At 45.0% G+C, this 22,915-nt stretch overlaps 1 protein-coding gene across 1 annotated transcript in view; it reads left to right on the top strand.

Moving 5' to 3' along the window:
* Nucleotides 1-22,915, top strand: part of LOC124551121 (hemolymph lipopolysaccharide-binding protein-like) — a 55,659-nt gene that overhangs the window by 14,237 nt on the left and 18,507 nt on the right. The window contains exon 2 of the mRNA XM_047126071.1: nt 475-599. Coding sequence (XP_046982027.1) covers nt 518-599 — 82 coding nt within the window. The 5' untranslated portion in view covers nt 475-517. The remainder of the gene's footprint in view (nt 1-474; nt 600-22,915) is intronic.

The following is a 22,915-nucleotide window of genomic DNA, read 5'->3' on the forward strand; positions in this document are numbered from 1 at the left end:
GACCTGCTATTTTGTAGCTAAATGATAAGGGATCTATCTTTCTATGTATTCGCAGCACATTACACTTGTCTACATTGAGATTCAATTGCCATTCCCTGCGCCATGCGTCAATTCGCTGCAGATCCTCCTGCATTTCAGTACAATTTTCCACTGTTACAACCTCTCGATATACCACAGCATCATCCGCAAAAAGCCTCAGTGAACTTCCGATGTCATCCACAAGGTCATTTTGTATATTGTGAATAGCAACGGTCCTACAACACTCCCCTGCGGCACACCTGAAATCACTCTTACTTCGGAAGACTTCTCTCCATTGATAATGAAATGCTGCGTTCTGTTATCTAGGAAATATCTTACACGATTTTAGGCAGCTGCACCAGTTTCTTTGGTTCTTCAGTGTATTATGAGCAAGGAATGTGGATGTTTTATGGCTAATTGTGAATTTTGGAAAGTATCCGCCTGATTGCTTTGCAGGTCTTCCGCTGGGCGTGAAACTGCTGGCGTTTGTCCTGACGTTATGCGGTCTGTCGTCGGCGGACCGGTCAGTGCACTTCCGAAGTGCGGTCAGCCGCAACGCAACGGGCCACTGGACCGTCAGCGTAAGTACAGCCGCGGGACTGGCTCCTAACTGCAGGGGCTCCGGAGCCAGCTGTCTGCCTGACGTGTGCCCTTTCTTTCCAGACAGCAATACTGCACGATGGGCAGAGACGGCCCGAAGATATTGAACAGACAATAGTGTGGGGGACATACGACTTGTCGTTTACGAGTCTGTTACGGAACAATCAGCAGTCGCTGGTGACGACTATTTTAGTAACAGGTACTTAATGTCTTGTCTTTGTTGTCTTTCAGCATCATGCTGGGCCTTTATGTTTCGAACGGGTAACAGAATAGCATGAGAAGAGGTAAGCTGCTCCATGGTACTGGGCTGCAGTCGAAGCTCCAATCTGTTTTTACCCATGTACTGACTGTAAACATGTTATGTGATGTAGAGAGGATAATTCGGTGACAACTTACTTATATTGTTTTCACGAGCTGTATTGAGCACATCTATTGCAAGGACAAATTATTGGATTGTTTCATCACTCACATCACTTGCTGGAGAAAATAGACGGCAGCGTCAGTCTCGGAACTTCTACAGCATTGCTGCAGCGGAACCTCCAGCGAATTGATACATCATAGCACTGCGGGGATAACCCCTGGGAGCCAGAATGTAACAGTCTATTTTGAAGAAAAAAGGAAGACACGAAATAGTGAGCACGGATTTATCATTTTGAGAGTGCTCAAAATGAAAAATAAATGGAGGAATTGCAAGGTACCTGAGCGAACTTGCTGAAATTCCTCCGATATTTCATTCAAAGAAGACAATCAAGTGCACATCACGGTTGATTTCAAGTTATCCGTAGCCACAAACAGGACTGCCAGCTCCACTTCAGGACATGACATGTTGCGGTTCAATTAATGTAAGGACGTACTGTGGGATGTACTCTGCAGATGGTTTCGCAGCTGTGATTCTTCCATTTTCCGAAACTTGTAGCATCGACTTGTAATATTAGTTTTCGAGTTTATTTTTCACGAGATTTTAATTCCCGTATGCCGTGTAGCGTATTGATACTCGCACGAGCTAGTTACATATACCTAAGACTACAGCCGCATTAGCTCTGCATAAGGAATTTATGATTTTAGGACAGCTAGACTTTGAAAGAGGTGATTTCCAATAATGGTATTAGTGAATCTAGATTCATAAATTGTTTAATCGTGACACAGAGCTCCTTGGAGTATTTCTGAGGCAACTGTGTATTTCCCAAGTGTTTAATGGAAGCTAAAAAGATTCTTTTCCCTGATTACTTTTCACATGCAGTTAATTTTTACTTTCGTCATTAATTCAATGTTCTTGAGAGGTCCGTTAAACCACAGAGCTTGCATTCACTGCTGGTATGCGAGACAGTACTTTCGAATTTTCCTCCTTAGAAGACATAGGTCTACTAGTTGCTAAACGATATGGACGTCTGTCCTGAAGGGAGCTCGTTTGAGAGAGTTTTCTGTCTATTCACTCAAAATCATTACAGTACTTTTATTGACTTTGATGGAGCCAGCAAGCACAATTTCTGAAACAAACTGTTAATCCCGCTCTTTTTCGTATACCTTGCAAGAACGTAAAAGCCATACTAACAATGACTATGGTAAAATTTAATAGTCATGGGGGACTGGAATTCGATAGTAGGAAAAGTAAGAAAATAAAATATAGTAGGTAAATATGGACTTTGTGTAAGGAATGAAAGAGGAAGATGGTTCAAATGGCTCTGAGCACTATGGGACTTAACATCTGTGGTCATCAGTCCCCTAGAACTTAGAACTACTTAAACCTAACTAACCTAAGGACATCAGACACATCCATGCCCGAGGCAGGATTCGAACCTGCGACCGTAGCAGTCCTGCGGTTCCGGACTGAGCGCCTAGAACCGCTAGACCACCGCGGCCGGCGAAAGAGGAAGCCGCCTGGTAGAACTTTGCATACAGCATAACATAATCATAGCTAACGGATTGTGAATCATGAAAGAAGGTTGTATACCTGCAGTTTAATAAGGAACCGCTTCAAAATACTGACACGAATTCTTTACAGACGAATGCAAAAACTGGTAGAAGACGATATCAGGGAAGACCTGTTTGGGTTCCGTAGAAATGTTGGAACACGTGAGGCAATACTGACTCTACGACTTATCTTAGAAGATAGACTAGGGAAAGGTAAACTTACGTTTCTAGCACTTGTAGACTTAGAGAAAACTTTCGATAGCGTTTGCTGGTATATTCTCTTTCAAATTCCGAGGGTGTCAGGGGTAAAAACAGGGAGCGAAAGGCTACTTACAATTTTTACAGAATCCAGGGGGTAGTTAATTTAATTTTGCCTCACCCACTCCCTCAAATTCTACTCGCAATAATCAGCCATTCACTATGCAGGACATCATGTACCTATTAGAGTAATTTATGACTTGCTGCTTTACTAATCAGAATATTCCCAAAATAATTTTGGAGCAAACTCGACTTGTTTTTAGATACTTTTGCTTACTTTTCCAGTTGTGCCTACTGATATAGTACTACTTACTGGCTTTATCACTATCCAAGATTGTTGCTTGTTTCACAGAACATATTCGACACCACAGCAATTTGTATGTCAGTGTACAGAAAGACATATGTGTTACTTATGTAAAACTTTACTGGTATGATCGTCCATGTTAAGTCATTTGTGTGTTTGTGCTAATTATATTTCAACAAAATATCCTTTCCTACAGTAATGTCGGTCCAAGATATCTTACCTACTTTAAAACTATAACATTCTTCTAACATTTTTTTCTTTCTCCTATCAGCCATCTTTCTAGCCTATTTGTGCTGAATAAGGTCACCATCATCTTTCTTTCATTTATGAACACCGTATTTCCTAAACGTTTGTGTTTCATGAAATTCTTTGATTCACTCGTCTATTCCTTTGGGCATAGTTGTTTCTTTAGTGGTCGATACAGGATCATTATCGCTGTCGATCATTTCTATATTACACACACTATCATACGCTTCTGTTTTATCTCATAAACATAAGAATCAAGAAGGGTTTCCACCAGAGCCATATCAGGATTGTGCCAATCACTTTCAAGAATTAATTCGTTTTTTGAACTGAGTCTAGTTTTATTTCTTGAGAAAGGCACGGTATCGTCGCCTGCAGCGGGCCCTGTCTCTTCGTCGTGCTCGACTTCTGTTGCGTTTGTTAGAACCCTTATCAGATCACTACATCTTTTATTCGTTCACACTTTTCTCTATTACAGCATATTCTCAGAAACTGTCAGACATCCGTAAAAGATTCCTGTAAACGTCACCAACATTTCTGGACTTCAGCATTTTTTGTCTGCTTCAGACACTTGTAACGACACTGTGATCCTCCCCTTGCGACTTTGACCAGCCCTCCACAGCTACACAATTTCATTTTTTGTTCTACAATTTCCGTCATATCCCAATCTGTAACAGATTTCTTCTTTATCATACTGTGCAATCAACTCTATTCTTTCTATTGTATTTTTTATTCCCATCGTATCCTCGTATAAATCTTCCTTTTGGAAACTATATTGACAGGAAGACTTTTTTGCTCTTGCTGCTCTTCTAATGTACATTAGTTTACAGGCGTTCATTTCGTTCCACGCTCGACAGCTCCACAACCTGCACAGCACTTGTTTTCCCTTCTTAATCGTCGCTCTCAGTTCCTGTAACTACTGTGGCCACGGTTAGAATACGGTTCTCCCTCGCGCCCTCCCATGAAATGAATTTGATGTCCGCTTCTTTCGAGCGCGTCAGACATATTAACTTTTCGGATGTCCCTTAATTCCGTGTTCCATGCCAGTTATCGTTATCTTCTGCTTTTTCATACAAATCTGAAAACATTTTGTGTTTTCTGACGACGTATATTATGAATCATTGGGCAGCTTATTTAAAAAGTCACACATAGTTTCAGATTAAAACGTTCTCCCGTTTAGTTATACTAATTTTTCACGGAATTCTTCCCTTGAAGGTGTGGCATTTACGTAATGACAAATTATCATCACAGGCTGTCTTGTCCCTGTTCCGGCAAAAATTCTTCTACTAATCTTTCTTTAAATTAAGAAAAGTCATATTCAGTATTTAGTAATATGCAAGCCATTTTTTGACTGCCACGAATCAGAAAATGGCGAGAGGCAGCAAGGATAGAGCGCCCAGAATGAGATTTTCACCCTGCAGGGGAGTGTGCGCTGATATTAAACTTCCTGGAAGATTAAAACTGTGTGCCGGACCGAGACTCAAGGATAGAGTGGTCGACGACGAAAACCGTACACAAACCCAAAAGGACAACCGGAAAGTAACCCAAAAACGTGAAAACAAAGAATCGTCGACAGTGCACAAACAAAGCCAAAATAGCAAACTGTGTGTGAAAGTAATGTTGGCGATTGGGAAGCTTCGAAAATATCAACACAACTTGACGAGATAAGCGCGCACACTTCCCTTCTAGCTTACGCCGCCAGAATGTCTTGCCAGCTGATGGGAATTCCACGCCGCCCGTGGTACGGACGAGAGGCCAAACAGCTCCTCACGACCCATGTTAGTGTCTGTGTTCCGACATTGATGTCTGACTGCAGTGAGGATATTATAGCGTTCCGCCACTTTAAATGGCGCATCTGTGTTTTGTCCACCTGGAAAAAGGGCCTCCAGCGGCATCTCAAAATCTGGGCTTTCCATCACTGCGGTATCCTCTCCATTTGGTGACTGGTCCACTTGTTGTGGCAGCTGCCACAGCTGAGTCACCGAGAGAACTGGCAATTGCAGGGTTGCTGGAAGTGACTCATCCTCAATGAGCTGCCAGCCTTCAAGTGCTCGTTCATCCGATGCTGGCACTGTTGGTAATGATGGCGCCACAGCTGTGGCTCAGGTGCGACCTGTCATGCCTTGCAGTCCACGGGGAAGACCTAGCAGAGGTCCCCAGCGCTGGCTCGAAAAGTGGGGATTGGTCCGGAGAATGTCGCAGCCACGTCCGGTTGCAGTGCTCCTGCCCGGCCACTACAAGGAACATTTGGCGCCCCTTGTGGCTAAGAACGGTGCCTGGTGCCCAATTCAACTTCCTTGCGGATGTGTGAGCCCTGTGGGAGGCACCCCACTGGTAGCAGAGAGTGTAATCTGAGCTCTGGGCCAAAGGTGCAGGTCACAGCAGGTGCGGAACCGTGCGCAGCCTGCACCCGTGAAAGACCTCAGCCAGGCTTTGACTGTCGACTGGGGTGCCTCGGTATGTTACAAGAAACGTTGTTAAGCCTCCTTCAGATGACATCGACACCTGAGCTTTCCTCATTGGCGTCCTGCACGTTCTGACAACTTTGTCCACTGACAGCAAGTGTAAGGGGGCAGTGGTCGTGCTGTAATCCTTTTGCTTTCGCAGAACCCCTGAAATTCTGCCGGAACAAACATGGAGGCATTAATCAGGTGAAATTATATGTTCCAGAGACATATTAAGTCTCAAGTTTTTCTACGATAATGAATGTAGGTCGAAACAATGAATTCACGTTTGAACCAAATCTGGTATTCGGTTCTGTGTCCCCTGCTCACTAACCACTGCTGACGCTGGCGATATGCATAACACAGCTGCACAGATTACCCTAGTACAGGGTGACACACGGACGGTTTTGAACTGCGTAGTACTGAGGGCGCGGTGGTGGGAGGTGGTCGTGGTGGGGATAGTTCTGATCCACACAAGACGCCATTTCATTTACTCAGTCACTATGGAGCAGTGGGACTTGCAACGTCGAGTGTTTGTCTATGACAGTTTCGTGAAAAGTGGTCAGTCTATTATTGCTACGCAGCGATTGTTTCGTGCGCGGTTTAATGTCGGTCGACATGGAGCTGTTCCGAGCCGTAACACAATCCTCAGATGGGTGGAAAACTTCAGATCAACTGGAAACATACTGGATAAGAAGCATCCTGGCCCGAGACGAAGAGTAACGACACCAGAAAATGTTGAAAGGGTGAGGCAAGCGGCAGTCAGAAGCCCAGGACGGTCGGCTAGACGTCGTGCTAGTGAGTTACGAATCAATCGTGAATCGGTTAGACAAATTTTGCATAAAGAATTAAAATTACATCCCTATAAAATGCTCATTGTCCAACAACTTAAGGAAACTGATTCTGCTCTACGAGAAGACTTCGCTTACAGAATGCAAGTGATTTGGGGATCGAATGAAAATGAAATTTTATTGATGAGCGATGAAGCTCATTTTCATTTAAACGGGACCGTGAATAAGCAGAACCTACGTTACTCGGCTCCAGAGCACCCACACCTTATCCACCGGCGTCCTCTACGCACAGAAAAAGTAACAGCCTGGTGTGCTCTTGGCTCTGTTGGCATTATTGGACCTTACTTTTTGGGCCACAGTTACTGTTAATTCGGTTCGTTACATTTGTGTGCTTGAACCACTCTTGAAACTAGAACTAAGAAGACGACAAATCCCTTTAAAACGCGTTCGGCTCCAGTAGGATGGGGCAACATCGCACACTGCAAACACTTCAATGACGCACTTTTCCTGGCCGGATTATCTCACGTTTTGGCAATGTTCTTGGCCTCCCAGGTCGCCCAACTTGTCAGTATGTGACTTTTTTCTGTGGGGGATACTTTAAGAACTGTGTCTATAACCACAAACCACGAAATTTGCACGAGTTGAAGAATGCAATAATTCAAGAAATTGCTGCCATCCCTGCAGAGATTTTAGTCCGTGTGATGGAGGATTTTGAGAAGAGACGTGAGTCCTGCATTCGAAATGATGGACATCATCTTGACGACATTATTTTTCACAAATAACTTTGTTAACTAAAATGGCGAATAATGAGCTTTGATTTTGTGTAAGTAAACATACATTAATTTTAAAATTGGCTGAGTATTATTTCATTAAAAACCGTCCGTCTCCCGTGTGTCAACCTGTACATCTCCCTCCCCAATAGAAACAACAAAATGGGCTAAGGCGTGAATTGGATTTCGTACTGGGGAGTATATTGTCGGATAATATGGTACACGGCACACCATTTGTGAATAAAATCATAGAGCACGGGTATCTCCCGTGTCACTAACAAGGGAACATCCCCATCGCACCCCCCTCAGATTTAGTTATAAGTTGGCACAGTGGCTAGGCCTCGAAAAACTGAACACAGATCAATCGAGAAAACAGGAAGAAGTTCTGTGGAACTATGAGAAAAATAAGCAAAATATACAAACTTAGTAGTCCATGTGCAAGATAAGCAACATCAAGGATACTGTAAGCTAAGGAGAGCCGTGGTCCCGTGGTTAGCGTGAGCAGCTGCGGAACAAGAGGTCCTTGGTTCAAGTCTTCGCTCGAGTGAATAGTTTATTTTCTTTATTTTCGCAAAGTTATGATCTGTCCGTTCGTTCATTGACGTCTCTGTTCACAGTAATAAGTTTAGTGCCAGTGTTTTGCGACCGCACCGCAAAACCGCGCGACTAGTAGACCAAAGGACGTGCCTCTCCAATGGGAACCGAAAACATTTGATCGCAAGGTCATAGCTCAACCGATTCCTCCACAGGAAACCAAGTCTGATATATTTTATACGACACTGGTGACGGCATGTGCGTCTCATGACAGGAATATGTTGTCCACCCACGTAACTTGTACACTTGGCGAATGGGTAAAAAGATTCTTCTACCTTGCCCGATTTAGGTTGTAACGTCTCTTAGCAAAAGACATATTATGTGATAAAGAGAAAACATTGTGTATCATGTTTTGTTATTGTATGGAATTATGTACTTTTTTTATTATTTATTTTAGATAATATCTGGGTCGGCGAGTACTGAAACCGCCACAGACGATAAATATCAAACAAAGATGAGAATATGCAACTAGTATAAATAATACAGAACGAACATTAATTTCTCTGTCTTCTTCTTGGAGTTACGTGAGTAGGATAGCCTGTGACGTTGTATTGTATGCTAACGTAGCATTCTTTTGTCGAGACTGAGAGATGTACGCCATTACGTACTCATTTTAAAGGTGTGTAATAATTAACATATTTAAATGTTTTGAATAGAGTTATTTAATGAAACCTTGCATTATTATTTGTAGCAGCTTGCTTGGCATATTATCCCATCCCTTTAAGACATTTTCAGTTATTTAAATATTATCCGTGGGGCGGAGTTGCGCTATGAACGAACGAGCCGCTGCCGCGGCGTATTCAAACTGCATTAAATGAAATCTATCATACCGCAAAGAAGCGGGAAGGTAATAGTGAAATAAAATTATTTCTTTCAGCTTCCGGACTTGCAGAGCAGAGCAGCAGATTTTATGATGTGTTTTGCAGGTTGACGCAGGCTGCTGATAATATATTACTAACAGTACAAAAAAGATAATTTACCTTCGTAATATAATAGGAATCTTGCTGTGCTTAGTTCTGGTCTGGCTAACCTTATAGTAAAGAAAACGTATTTTTCTCAGATAATAGTCTCATGTTCTTGTGCTAGTCGTGGTACTTATTGGTGTTTTACTGATAACAAAAATCCACTGCAAAATTTTGTTGTTGAACAATCATTGCGAACTGTAACATCAGTATTCATAACAAAGTAATTTTCATTAACATTTTCAATAACTATAAAGTAGGGAAGATATGTTGAGTCTTATAGTGAGTTACAGTAACGAAAAATGTTCCTTTAATAGAAAGCCAGATACAGAACAATAAGAATACAATATATTCTGTTTTGTTGAGAATTAATGATTATACAGAACTTCATGGCACAGCATTACTAAAAGGTATTTCGCGGCTCTTTTCGTATATGCGTTGTTACGCAAATAATAATAATAATAATAATAATAATAATAATAATAAAACAAAATAAACAGAAAAGAGCTTACGAAACGAAAAGGTTTTCTTCTGGATGTGATAATCACTCCCAAAAAAGTGATGAAAACATAAGAGTTTGTCACATAAACTGCAACAAATGAAGGTAATAGTTTCACAGTAGCACAGTTTTCCGTGTGCTATGTCAAAACATATGTTTTTAACGTTTTCAAATTTTTCCGTGTGTAGACCGTCAAATTCTTCATATGTGCAAGCAAATCTGAACATGTCGTGGAATTTTGCAGAGCGAAGTTGATTATGTGTGAGTGTCTGAACATTCATAATTGTCTGAAAATAAAAAATTAAACTTTTCACTCAAGTGCGGACTTGAACCAAGGACCTCTCCTTCCGCAGCTGCTCACGCTAACCACAGGACCTCGGCGCTCCTTGGCTCACACTATCCTTTAATGTTGTCTGTCTTGCGCATGGACTACTCGGTTTGTATATTTTGCTTATTTTTTCATAGTTCCACAAAATTTCTTCCTGTTTTCTCGATTGATCTGTGTTCAGTTTTTCAAGGCCTATCAACTGTGCCAACTTATAACTAAATCTGAGAGGGGTGCGATGGGGAGGTTCCCTTGTAAGAAAAACTGGGCAATGTACCCACAATCAACAATCACGTTGCAACCTGAAGATCGCCAAAGCCGATTTGCAGCCTCTGCAGTGGGTGCTCAGGCCAGAGCTATATTAAAAGACTTTTGGCTGGGAGCGGCTGGTTGTGTGCACAAGCGTCGCAGTGTGCGCTGTGTGTGCTGTCTTTTGCTGGCCGATAAACATGGCATCGAGGTATAGCTTTGCTCCTCGATATATCGCGCTGCAGAGCAAGTAAAAGATGCAAGCATTGAGCGGAAGTGGACCAGCGACGCGACGTTCGCCACCCTCTGTAGACAAAGGTACTGCTCCCTGAACGACGTTAAGCAAAATAATTTCACAACGCCGGTTCTGATCCTTTTGGGAGCCATTCTGGCTGTGATTTTAGCTCTGCTGGCAGTGCTCTGTGCAAGAGGGAGTTCTGAATAGTAGCTACTGCTATGTCTCGACCAGTGATCGGGAAATCTAGCAAGACGTGGTGCACAGTCTGCTCCAGGGAAAGCACATTGTTTCCTGGAGTCGAAATTCAATATCGAGGCGTTTGCGTGCTGTCCAGTGGGACGAAAAAGAATGTCATAATGATAACTGCTGAAGGGTAGTGCCCAACGCTGCAAATGCTCTGCCGTTTTGTCTGGAAGGTGAGAGCGGACCGTAAAGAGGAATGAGGGTTTTGTTATAGTGAGTAACTGCAACGCTTCCCCATATGGTGAAAGATGGAAATTTTTCATGTTCTGCACAATTGCCATTGCCTCCTTCTTAGTTTGTGAGTAATTTTAGTGTGATTATTAAAGTGTCTTAGACGCACTGTGTCATCGACATTCTTATGGTATGGAACGGTTCCAATTCCATATCGTGACATTTGGGCTGCAAAGGTCTGCAGCTTTTCTGCTGTGAACGTCGCTACACACTGGGCGAACCTCGGGTGTTGAGTCAACTGCAGGAATGTATTGTAACACTCTTGAAAGCTAACAAACGGAATGCCACTGTTCCTCATATGTTTCAGTGGACGTACACTCCTGGAAATTGAAATAAGAACACCGTGAATTCATTGTCCCAGGAAGGGGAAACTTTATTGACACATTCCTGGGGTCAGATACATCACATGATCACACTCACAGAACCACAGGCACATAGACACAGGCAACAGAGCATGCACAATGTCGGCACTAGTACAGTGTATATCCACCTTTCGCAGCAATGCAGGCTGCTATTCTCCCATGGAGACGATCGTAGAGATGCTGGATGTAGTCCTGTGGAATGGCTTGCCATGCCATTTCCACCTGGCGCCTTAGTTGGACCAGCGTTCGTGCTGGACGTGCAGACCGCGTGAGACGACGCTTCATCCAGTCCCAAACATGCTCAATGGGGGACAGATCCGGAGATCTTGCTGGCCAGGGTAGTTGACTTACACCTTCTAGAGCACGTTGGGTGGCACGGGATACATGCGGACGTGCATTGTCCTGTTGGAACAGCAAGTTCCCTTGCCGGTCTAGGAATGGTAGAACGATGGGTTTGATGACGGTTTGGATGTACCGTGCACTATTCAGTGTCCCCTCGACGATCACCAGTGGTGTACGGCCAGTGTAGGAGATCGCTCCCCACACCATGATGCCGGGTGTTGGCCCTGTGTGCCTCGGTCGTATGCAGTCCTGATTGTGGCGCTCACCTGCACAACGCCAAACACGCATACGACCATCATTGGCACCAAGGCAGAAGCGACTCTCATCGCTGAAGACGACACGTCTCCATTCGTCCCTCCATTCACGCCTGTCGCGACACCACTGGAGGCGGGCTGCACGATGTTGGGGCGTGAGCGGAAGACGGCCTAACAGTGTGCGGGATCGTAGCCCAGCTTCATGGAGACGGTTGCGAATGGTCCTCGCCGATACCCCAGGAGCAACAGTGTCCCTAATTTGCTGGGAAGTGGCGGTGCGGTCCCCTACGGCACTGCGTAGGATCCTACGGTCTTGGCGTGCATCCGTGCGTCGCTGCGGTCCGGTCCCAGATCGACGGGCACGTGCACCTTCCGCCGAGCACTGGCGACAACATCGATGTACCGTGGAGACCTCACGCCCCACGTGTTGAGCAATTCGGCGGTACGTCCACCCGGCCTCCCGCATACCCACTATACGCCCTCGCTCAAAGTCCGTCAACTGCACATACGGTTCACGTCCACGCTGTCGCGGCATGCTACCAGTGTTAAAGACTGCGATGGAGCTCCGTATGGCACGGCAAACTGGCTGACACTGACGGCGGCGGTGCACAAATGCTGCGCAGCTAGCGCCATTCGACGGCCAACACCGCGGTTCCTGGTGTGTCCGCTGTGCCGTGCGTGTGATCATTGCTTGTACAGCCCTCCCGTAGTGTCCGGAGTAAGTATGGTGGGTCTGACACACCGGTGTCAATGTGTTCTATTTTCCATTTCCAGGAGTGTATTACGTGAGCTGCCTGAGGGATGAACTTTCCATAGGAGCTCACTTTTTCCAGAAAAGGTTGCAATTACCATCAGAGTGTTACATTTTCAGCTTAAGATCTACACCAAGTACTGCGTGAACAGCGCAAAGAACTTGCGTTTCTCCAAGTTTCACTTGTGCCTGTTCTTAACCATCCGCTGGAGCAGTGTTCGGAAATCGTTCGTGCATTCTTTCCTATTAGCACCTGTCACACAGGTGTTACGCACACAGTTTATGCATTGCATTGATGTAGTTGCTCTGGCCTGCCATGCTGTTTTCCTACCCTGGCACACTATTACCATGTGCCTTGCTTGAGAAACTGCAGCTTACACCGAAAAAAAGAAGTGGAAACTGGGGACGCTCGTGGTGCGTCCAACATTCTAGACAACGAGGCTGAGCGGTCTTTGTCATACGCTGCACATAGAAAAACAGAACTCTGTCTGCCTGTGTGCCTGTTCCCAAGTGAAATGTCCGACGCAGTGGCAGAATTTTTCGTAGTGACTGAGAAACGTACGAAACCACTAGACGCTTGGCTAGGCTGCGTCTGCTGAAATCTATTGGGAGTAAGAAACGCTTCGTTGCTCAGGAGTAACACTCTGGGTGCCATGCGGGGACCTAAGTTATGAAAGCGTGGCGGAGAGCAGAGATATTTGCCAACAATCGGAAAACGTCTTTTTGCAGCAGAGATGTTTTACCAATATTTCGGTTGTGCTTTTAACTCAGACTGGATGATTCCGAAGTTCCAGAGTGGACTTGCTTGTCTTTCGCTAATCTTACGACTGCTTATCTGATTGAAGGCTCAGCTATAGAACACCAGAGTTTGCGCACTAGTGGGCGTGGCCTGGCCAGTCCGCTGTCTGGGGCGCATAAGAGTGTTCGCCACACTCCCCGTATTGGTTACACTTTAAACTCGCTTCCACAATACCCGTTTGGTGGCAGAAACGTCCATGTAGCAAATTTCGCAATGCTGATGAATCAAGGTTTCCGTGCGGACACAGCTCTTGCATGACGTCGTTCAAACTACTACTACTGTTGCTGATTAACCAAGTAACCAAGTATATAAGAAGGGTAGAAGGACGGATCCTCAAAATTACAGACCAATATCCTTAACATCGGTTTGTTGCACCATTCTCTAACAAATTCTCAGTTCGGATATAGTGAATTTCCTTGAGACAGAGAAGTTGCTGTCCATGCATCAGCACGGCTTTAGAAAGCATCGCTCCTGTGAAACGCAACTCGCCCTTTTTTCACATGATATCTTGCGAACCATGGATGAAGGATATGAGATGGCTGCCATATTCCTTGACTTCTGGAAAGCGTTTGACTCGGTGCCCCACTGCAGACTCGTAACTAAGGTACGAGCATTTGGGATTGATTACCAAATATGTGTGGCTCGAAGACTTCTTAAGTAATACAACCAAGTACGTTGTCCTCGATGGTGAGTGTTCATCGGAGGTTGTTTTCTATCTACACTCCTGGAAATGGAAAAAAGAACACATTGACACCGGTGTGTCAGACCCACCATACTTGCTCCGGACACTGCGAGAGGGCTGTACAAGCAATGATCACACGCACGGCACAGCGGACACACCAGGAACCGCGGTGTTGGCCGTCGAATGGCGCTAGCTGCGCAGCATTTGTGCACCGCCGCCGTCAGTGTCAGCCAGTTTGCCGTGCCATACGGAGCTCCATCGCAGTCTTTAACACTGGTAGCATGCCGCGACAGCGTGGACGTGAACCGTATGTGCAGTTGACGGACTTTGAGCGAGGGCGTATAGTGGGCATGCGGGAGGCCGGGTGGACGTACCGCCGAATTGCTCAACACGTGGGGCGTGAGGTCTCCACAGTACATCGATGTTGTCGCCAGTGGTCGGCGGAAGGTGCACGTGCCCGTCGACCTGGGACCGGACCGCAGCGACGCACGGATGCACGCCAAGACCGTAGGATCCTACGCAGTGCCGTAGGGGACCGCACCGCCATTTCCCAGCAAATTAGGGACACTGTTGCTCCTGGGGGATCGGCGAGGACCATTCGCAACCGTCTCCATGAAGCTGGGCTACGGTCCCGCACACCGTTAGGCTGTCTTCCGCTCACGCCCCAACATCGTGCAGCCCGCCTCCAGTGGTGTCGCGACAGGCGTGAATGGAGGGACGAATGGAGACGTGTCGTCTTCAGCGATGAGAGTCGCTTCTGCCTTGGTGCCAATGATGGTCGTATGCGTGTTTGGCGCCGTGCAGGTGAGCGCCACAATCAGGACTGCATACGACCGAGGCACACAGGGCCAACACCCGGCATCATGGTGTGGGGAGCGATCTCCTACACTGGCCGTACACCACTGGTGATCGTCGAGGGGACACAGAATAGTGCACGGTACATCCAAACCGTCATCGAACCCATCGTTCTACCATTCCTAGACCGGCAAGGGAACTTGCTGTTCCAACAGGACAATGCACGTCCGCATGTATCCCGTGCCACCCAACGTGCTCTAGAAGGTGTAAGTCAACTACCCTGGCCAGCAAGATCTCCGGATCTGTCCCCCATTGAGCATGTTTGGGACTGGATGAAGCGTCGTCTCACGCGGTCTGCACGTCCAGCACGAACGCTGATCCAACTGAGGCGCCAGGTGGAAATGGCATGGCAAGCCGTTCCACAGGACTACATCCAGCATCTCTACGATTGTCTCCATGGAAGAATAGCAGCCTGCATTGCTGCGAAAGGTGGATATACACTGTACTAGTGCCGACATTGTGCATGCTCTGTTGGCTGTGTCTATGTGCCTGTGGTTCTGTGAGTGTGATCATGTGATGTATCTGACCCCAGGAATGTGTCAATAAAGTTTCCCCTTCCTGGGACAATGAATTCACGGTGTTCTTATTTCAATTTCCAGGAGTGTACATAAATGATGTTTTGCATAGGGTGGATAGCAATGTGCGGCTGTTTGCTGATGATGCTGTGGTGTACGGGAAGGTGTCGTCGTTGAGTGACTGTAGGAGGATACAAGATGACTTGGACACGATTTGTGATTGGTGTAAAGAATGGCAGCTAACTCTAAATATAGATAAATGTAAATTAATGCAGATGAATAGGAAAAAGAATCTCGTAATTTTTTAACACTCCATTAGTAGTGTAGCGCTCGACAGAGTCAGGTCGATTAAATATTTGGGCGTAACATTGCAGAGCGATATGAAGTGGGACAAGCATGTAATGGCAATAGTGGGGAAGGCGGATAGTCGTCTTCGGTTCGTTAGTAGAATATTGGGAAGATGTGGTTCATCTGTAAAGGAGACCGCTTATAAAACACTAATGCGACCTATTCTTGAGTACTGCTCGACCGTTTGGGATCCATATCAGGTCGGATTGAGGGAGGACACGGAAGCAATTCAGAGGCGGGCTGCTAGATTTGTTACTGGTAGGTCTGATCATCACGCGAGTGTTACGGAAATGCTTCAGGAACTGGGGTGGGAGTCTCTGGAGGAAAGGAGGCGTTCTTTTCGTGGATCGCTACTGAGGAAATTTAGAGAACCAGCATTTGAGGCTGACTGCAGTACAATTTTACTGCCACCAACTGACATTTCACGGAAAGACCACAAAGATAAGATAGGAGAGATTAGGGCTCGTACAGAGGCATATAGGCGGTCATTTTTCTCTCGTTCTGTTTGGGAGTGGAACAGGGAGAAAAGGTGCTAGTTGTGGTACGAGGTACCTTCCGCCACGCACCGTATGATGGAGTGCGGAGTATGTATGTAGATGTAGATGTAGATGCTCTTGTCTGACATGTTTCATCTACATCTACTCTACATCATACTCCGCAAGCCACCATATGGTGCGTGGCGGAGGGTACTTTTGGTAACACTATCTGATCTCTCCAACCCTGGTCCATTCACGAATAGTTCGTGAGGAGAATGATTGTCGGTAAGCCTCTGTAGTGGTTCTAACTTCTAGAATTTTCTCCTCGTGCTCAATACGTGAAATGTATGTGAGGAGAAGTAATATGTTGTCCGACTCGTCCTGACAACTGCTGTCCGGAAATTTCAATAGTAAATCTCTCCGTGATGCACAACGGCTACCTTGTAACGTCTGCCAGTGGTGTATGTTTAGCATCTCCGTATCGCTCTCTCGCCAGCTAAACGATCCCGTGACGAAACGCGCCGCTTTTCGTTGGATCTTCTGCATCTCCTCTATCGGTCCTGCCTGATAGGGACGCCAGATGATGAACAATACTCAAGAATCGAGCATGAGTTACATCTCCTTAAGATTCTTCCGATGAATGGTATTTTCTTTTCCCACTATGTGTTTTATGTGGTCATTTCACTTAAGGTCGCTCTGGATAGTTCCGCATAGATATTTTACGGCAGTCGCTGTCTCCAGCTGTTTGTCGTCAATAGTGTACCTGTACAGTAGTGGATTTCTTTTCCTATGTATGCGCAGTATGTTACATTTATTTACGTTCAGGGTCAACTGTCGGAGCCTGCACCTTTCATCAGTTCTCTGCAGCTCATCTTCTGGCGTTGCTACTTTGGTAGAGACAACTGCATCATCTGCGAATAGCCTTCAAGAGCGTCCGGCGCTTCCCACTAGATCATTTATATATATTGTAAACGGCAACGGTCCTATCACACTTCGCTCTGGTACTCCGGATATTAGCTTTACACCTACCGATTTTGTTCCTTTAAGAATGACGTGTTGAGTTCTATCTACAAGAAAGTCTTGAATCCAATCGCAAGTCTACTCCGATCATAAGCTCGTATTTTTTTCATTAAAGGGCAATGCGGGACGATGTCAATTGCCATACTGAAATCAAGGGACACGGCATCGACCCGAGCGCCGTTGCCCACTGCGCTGTGAATCTCATGGACCAACAGAGCGAGCTAAGTTTCCAAACTCAATGTTGATTTTTGTTGAGGAGATGTTCATTTTCGAAAAACGTCATCTTTTTGCGCACAAAACATGTTTCATAAGTCTACAACAGATTGACGTCAAAGATATAGGTCTATAATTGTGTATGTATCTATCTTAAGATGTTTCATAAAAACGGAAATGACCTGCGCTTTTTTGTAGTCGTTAGGTTTATTTCATTGCTCAAGCGTTTTACGATAAATTACTGCTAGAAGGGGAGCAAGTTCTTTCGCATAATCTGTATAGAATCTTTTAGGTATCTCATCTGGCCCTACTTACTTACTTTCCGTGTCCGGAACTAGACTTCAGACTTCCAAAAATCAGCAGCCAATATGGCCTTGTCATTTGCCTCCCATAAGTCATTCATTGTGCAGGGCTGGTCTAAGTACGGACAGATAAGCAGGTGTTGAGGATCCTGGACAGAATCACACAGACACAGAGTGTTCTCATTCTCTTTTAGGAAACCCCATTGCTGCAGGTTTGTCTTGCACTTTGGCACTTCTACCCTCATACGGTTAGGGTTCTCCAGACTGTGTATGGTAGGTCTCCACCAGGCGCCAGTTCAACTTTTACATCTTTATGGGGGTTTCTCAGGTCGATTTCCCACCTTTTCAAACAATTCTCTGCAGCCGACCCTTCCAGGGCTCGGGTACGTGACAGCAAATTCTTCCTCGATCAAAGCCATCGGTCAGCAGGCTGGTGTCCATATAAAGGACGACGCATGTCCTTTTCTTGCTTGGTTTTTTCGGCTTCGGCAGCGATGTCAAGTCATATGTCGGGCGGTGCGATCCCCATGATTAAGCACATCTTGTGCACTGGGGTTGGCCTCAAGCATCCGGTAACAATCCGTGCCGTTTCATTCACCGCGACATCAACTTTCCTCGCGTGTGTTGATGCAGACCATACTGGAGCGGCGTATTCTGCGGCTGACACACTGAGCGCAAGGGCTGAAGTTCTCAGCACTTTCGGGTTTGCACCCCAGGATCCGCTGGTTAGTTTCCTGATGATATTGTTTCTAGTTGAGACTTTTTCCCTTGTGGCATTACAATGATGTTTATAGGTCAGTGTGCGATCCAAAGTGACACCAAGATATTTGGGCGTTTTACAATGCTCGAGACGTTCACCTCTCCATATTACATTTAATTCACGGTTTGCCTCCCTGTTCTTTAAATGGAATGCACAGACCTGCGTCTTGGAAGGGTTCGGCCTTAGGTGGTTTGCCTCATAATACTGGGAGAGAGCTTCCAAGGTACTGGTTAGTTTCTCCTCCACATCCATGAAATTGTTACCTTGGGCTGCAACCGCAGTGTCGTCGGCATACAAAAATTGGCGCGTGATGTTTGGCACTGGTTGGTCACTTGTATATATATTGTACAGAGCTGTGGCGAGGACGCTTCCCTGAGGTAGGCCAATCCTCTGATTCCTCCACCTGCTCTTCTTGCCCTGGAGACAGACGAAAAATCTCCTGTTACGCAGGAAAGTACCTATCAGTGATGTTAAATGGTAGTCTCTTGTCACATTATATACTTTCCTAAGGTGCCTCCGATGGTTTACAGTATCGTATACAGCTGAAAGGTCTATGAATGCTACTCCCGTGATCTCTTTCCTCTCAAACCCATCCTCGATATGTTGGGTCAGGTTCAGGACTTGACCGCAGCACGATTTGTCTGGTCGGAAACCTGCCTGCTGTGGGATGATCTGTTGTTCCAGGACGCTTTCTATGCGACTTAGCGTCAGCCGTTCCAAGATCTTAAAACAGTGACATAAAAGAGACACAGGTCGAAAGTTTTTTGGATCATCAGAGTCCTTCCCCGGTTTCAGAAGTGCAACCACTCGGGCTTTCCTCCACATCTTTGGAATATGGAGCCTTTCTACACATGCGTTTATCAAATCTAGCAGCCACTGTAGGGCGTTACTGCCAAAGTTTTTAATTTGCTCCACTCTAAGTTCATCGATACCAGGAGCTCTGTTAATCTTCAAGCTGGAAATGACTGCAGTGAGTTCTGACATTGTAAATGGTGCCTTGAGGTGATGACTTTCCTCTGCCGGATCACGTGCTGATGGTTCCTGGTACTTTGTGCCGTGGGTTTTGCCATTCATAAGGAGTGTAGTGGCGACTTGGTCTGCCGTGACGTTAGTAAATTTATCTTTTGACTTTGTGGCGTCACCGTTAAGGTTCTTCAACAGTTTCCAAGCCCGCTTACTGTTCACCTTCATGTCCAGGTTCCCCATGAGGTCACACCATTTGGCTTTGCGGTTCTCAGCTATGACTGACATGAGTTCATCGCCTGCTAGAAGTGTCTCATCATCAAATGGGTCGTTATCGAAGAGCTTCTGGTATCTTTCCAGTAGTGGCTTTGCGTCCTCAGAAGGTCCAGTAATATACTGTGTTCTGCATCCTCGCGGTATTGTTTTCCTAGACACCTTCTGAACGAGTTTGACAAAAGAGTCGTACATCTCAGGTTGTGGAGGGATATTTGTTATTTCTGCATCAATGAGCTCTCTAAATTTCTTCCAATTGGCCTTTTTATAATTGAACCTTCTTTTGAAAGGAACTTGTTCAGGCTTAACAACTGCATTGACCGTGCAAATTATGGGCCGATGCTGCGTATGGGGAATTGGCCCCCCAATCAGTTTTCCACATTGGCCAGCGAGTTTCTTGCTAACAAAGATGTTATCGGGATTTTACCGTTTCTTCCATCTGCCACAATTAAAGGAGCTTGGCAGTTTCGGGTAATGTATGAGCAGTAGATCGTGTACCTCAGCCCGGGTCTCTAGTTCCATTCCGCTGCTGTTAGTTTCTTTATAGCCCCATGAAGTGCTCTGACAGTTGAAATCACCCAATACAAAATTAAAGTCTTGGTAACTGAAATTGCCAGGCTCAGTGAAGACAAAATCCGATTGTGGGGGTTTGTATACAGAGGTAACGAGTTCGAACAGTTAATATCTCTATGTCTTGCCTGTCAGTCAATGATGCAGAAGTGACTCTGGCCTGGCGAAGATGGCACTACCGTATCGTTCATGTGGTCTCTCCAAGATCATCTTCATTCCATCTACTTTGGGTGTGGGTCTTGTACTGCCCCGATGAGTTTCTCGAATCAGGAGGAAGTCACATTGATATTCTTTACACAAGTCAGGTAATAAAATTTCTTTGTCTCTCGATATTCCTTCAATGTTTATCGACATCATCACAAGTGGCCTTAGAAAAGACCGTTTGGGTAGGGTCTTATTGGTCTTCATTTTCTCAGAAGTCCGTTCCAGTTGTTGAAGGATTAGCCTGGCTTTTCCACTACTATGCGATTGTAGATGCTTTTCAGTTCCGCGATTGGTTATCTTAATATTTGCCATTTGGACGATCGCACGACGAATGAAAGGGGGACAGTGTTACAATCTTCCGCGGTGAAACAATTTCGGAAGACCAAATTCAGTATTTCCGCCTTCTCTCTGTTATCTTCTGTTTCGGTGCCGACGTTTTCGCTGAGAGAATGAATAGACGATTTTGACCTACTTACTGATTTTACGTACGACCAGAATCTCTTAGGATTTTTACTCAGGTCCGTTGAAAACGTCTTACTTTCAAAATGATTGAACACTTCCTCGTTGCTCTCCTTACGCTCATTTTCGCTTCGTTCAGCTTTTGTGTGTCAGCTAGATTTTTACTTCTCCTGCATTTGGGATGAAGTGGTTTTTGTTTACGTAGCGCTTTTCTAATTCGGCTATTAAACCATGGTGCATCTTCCACATCCCTCAAAAGGTATACTTTCTAGCAATACACCATAAATCTACACAGGTGGTTTCTCCACCTCTCTATTGTGTCGTCAGACACAGCGAATGGTGACGAAGACTGCCACGCAAGTATACCGGCTGCACGCTTACGTTTCGGATCAGCAATGCGTTTGTTTGAGCAGGTACTGCTCCTGGTGTAGCGGCAGATGCTGTCGCATCTGATCGTGCTGTTGCTCTTGTTGGAGCAGTATCGGCTCCTGCTTTTGTTCCTGCAGTGTTATTTGACACTGCCCATGCTCCAGAAACCACTCATCAGACTTTAGGAGCTTAATCGCACATGAGTCAGGTTGGTCACCACTTCAATTATGCAAAATCCAGGTGAGGGACTGCTACGTGTCGGTTTCTGAGGAAATGGCGAGTGCCTCACAGTACGAAGGCGTCGACTGTAAAAACCTGTAAAAACCGCGCACAAGTCTAAAAGCACAGACTGGAATAAGCGAAAACGCGAAGGCCTAGAATCGTCAACAGCGCTTACACAAAGCTACCGTAGCAAACTGAGGGAAAAGCCAAGGGCAAGAGAAAAACTGTGTACCTAGGTAATGTTGGCGGACAGAAAGCTTTTGAAACGTCAGCACAACTAGACAACTGGAGTGTGTACACTTCCCTCCTAGATTACGCTGTCAAAGAACCTTGCCAAATGATATCAAGTCTACGCCGTATGCTGTGTGGACACAAAACCGGGAAGATCTGTATTGCTAAGCTGGTACATCAGTCTCATTCTCGATGTCCGTCCTAGCAGTGACGATAAACGGTATATTTAAATTAAGCCCCACCTTTTTGTGGTACTGGGCAAAGCATCAACAACAATGTTGATTTTTTTTCTCCAGGTTACCCATTTTCGCAGGTAAAATTCTTTCACAGTTCTTGCTAAAGTCCTCTGGGGGACAAATTTCCACTTCTGTTTGTGGACCCAACTTTTCTCCTATATTACTGTTGCAAATATTCCACTTTGCTGCAGATTTCTGACGTAGTATTTTCATGCATTCCTTACGTATTCATTTACAGTTTTTCAGAAGAATCTACATTACTTTGTTCGTATTAATGGTGTTTCACAGTTTTCAGATTTCTAATCACATTACTTCATGAAGTCCAGTTTCCATTACTGAAATTGACCCCAGTATTTTCATCTTTGTAATAGGTTCGATAATTTTTTCCATTCTTTGTACTTCTGAATCGAATCTAGGGAAAATATTTGTGACATGATTTTGAAGTTCACTTAATTGTTTCCCAACGGAACGCACGGACACACTAAAATTTGTAATACATTCGTTCTGTTTACGTTTTATATCTCTTAACCTAATACTCAGTTCACTGATGTTATTAATCATATCATTATAGCTATCAATCATTTAACTTTTCAGATTAATCGTTCACTTTTCTAGATAGCGCTATTTGCTTTAATTCTAGAAATAATATGACTTTTGTGATCAGTCATGTTACTTTTCAATTTTGTCACTTTTGTTTCCATTTTTTTAGAAGTCGTGTCTACTCTGTTGCCTAGACCAGTTTTCAGTATAGTCATTGTGCTGATTTGCTTTGTATTTTTATTCACATTTTTCAATATTTGCATAATTTAGGAATTGAATGATTGCTGTTCGGAACTCAGATGCATTCTACTCTGAACCGGCAATACGTCCAAGTCCACGACCTCAGATATTTTGCAACTGACGCAATAAACATGTGTGAAAGAAGCAGCACGAATTTTCAGTTAGATCTTGATGAGACTTCAAATTAATGGGAGGATTGGCAATTTACTTTATACGTTGAGAAGTGTACAATAGGGCACTCCACAGAAG

Source organism: Schistocerca americana, chromosome 9, assembly GCF_021461395.2.
Source record: "Schistocerca americana isolate TAMUIC-IGC-003095 chromosome 9, iqSchAmer2.1, whole genome shotgun sequence".
In the NCBI taxonomy this organism is placed as follows: domain Eukaryota; kingdom Metazoa; phylum Arthropoda; class Insecta; order Orthoptera; family Acrididae; genus Schistocerca; species Schistocerca americana.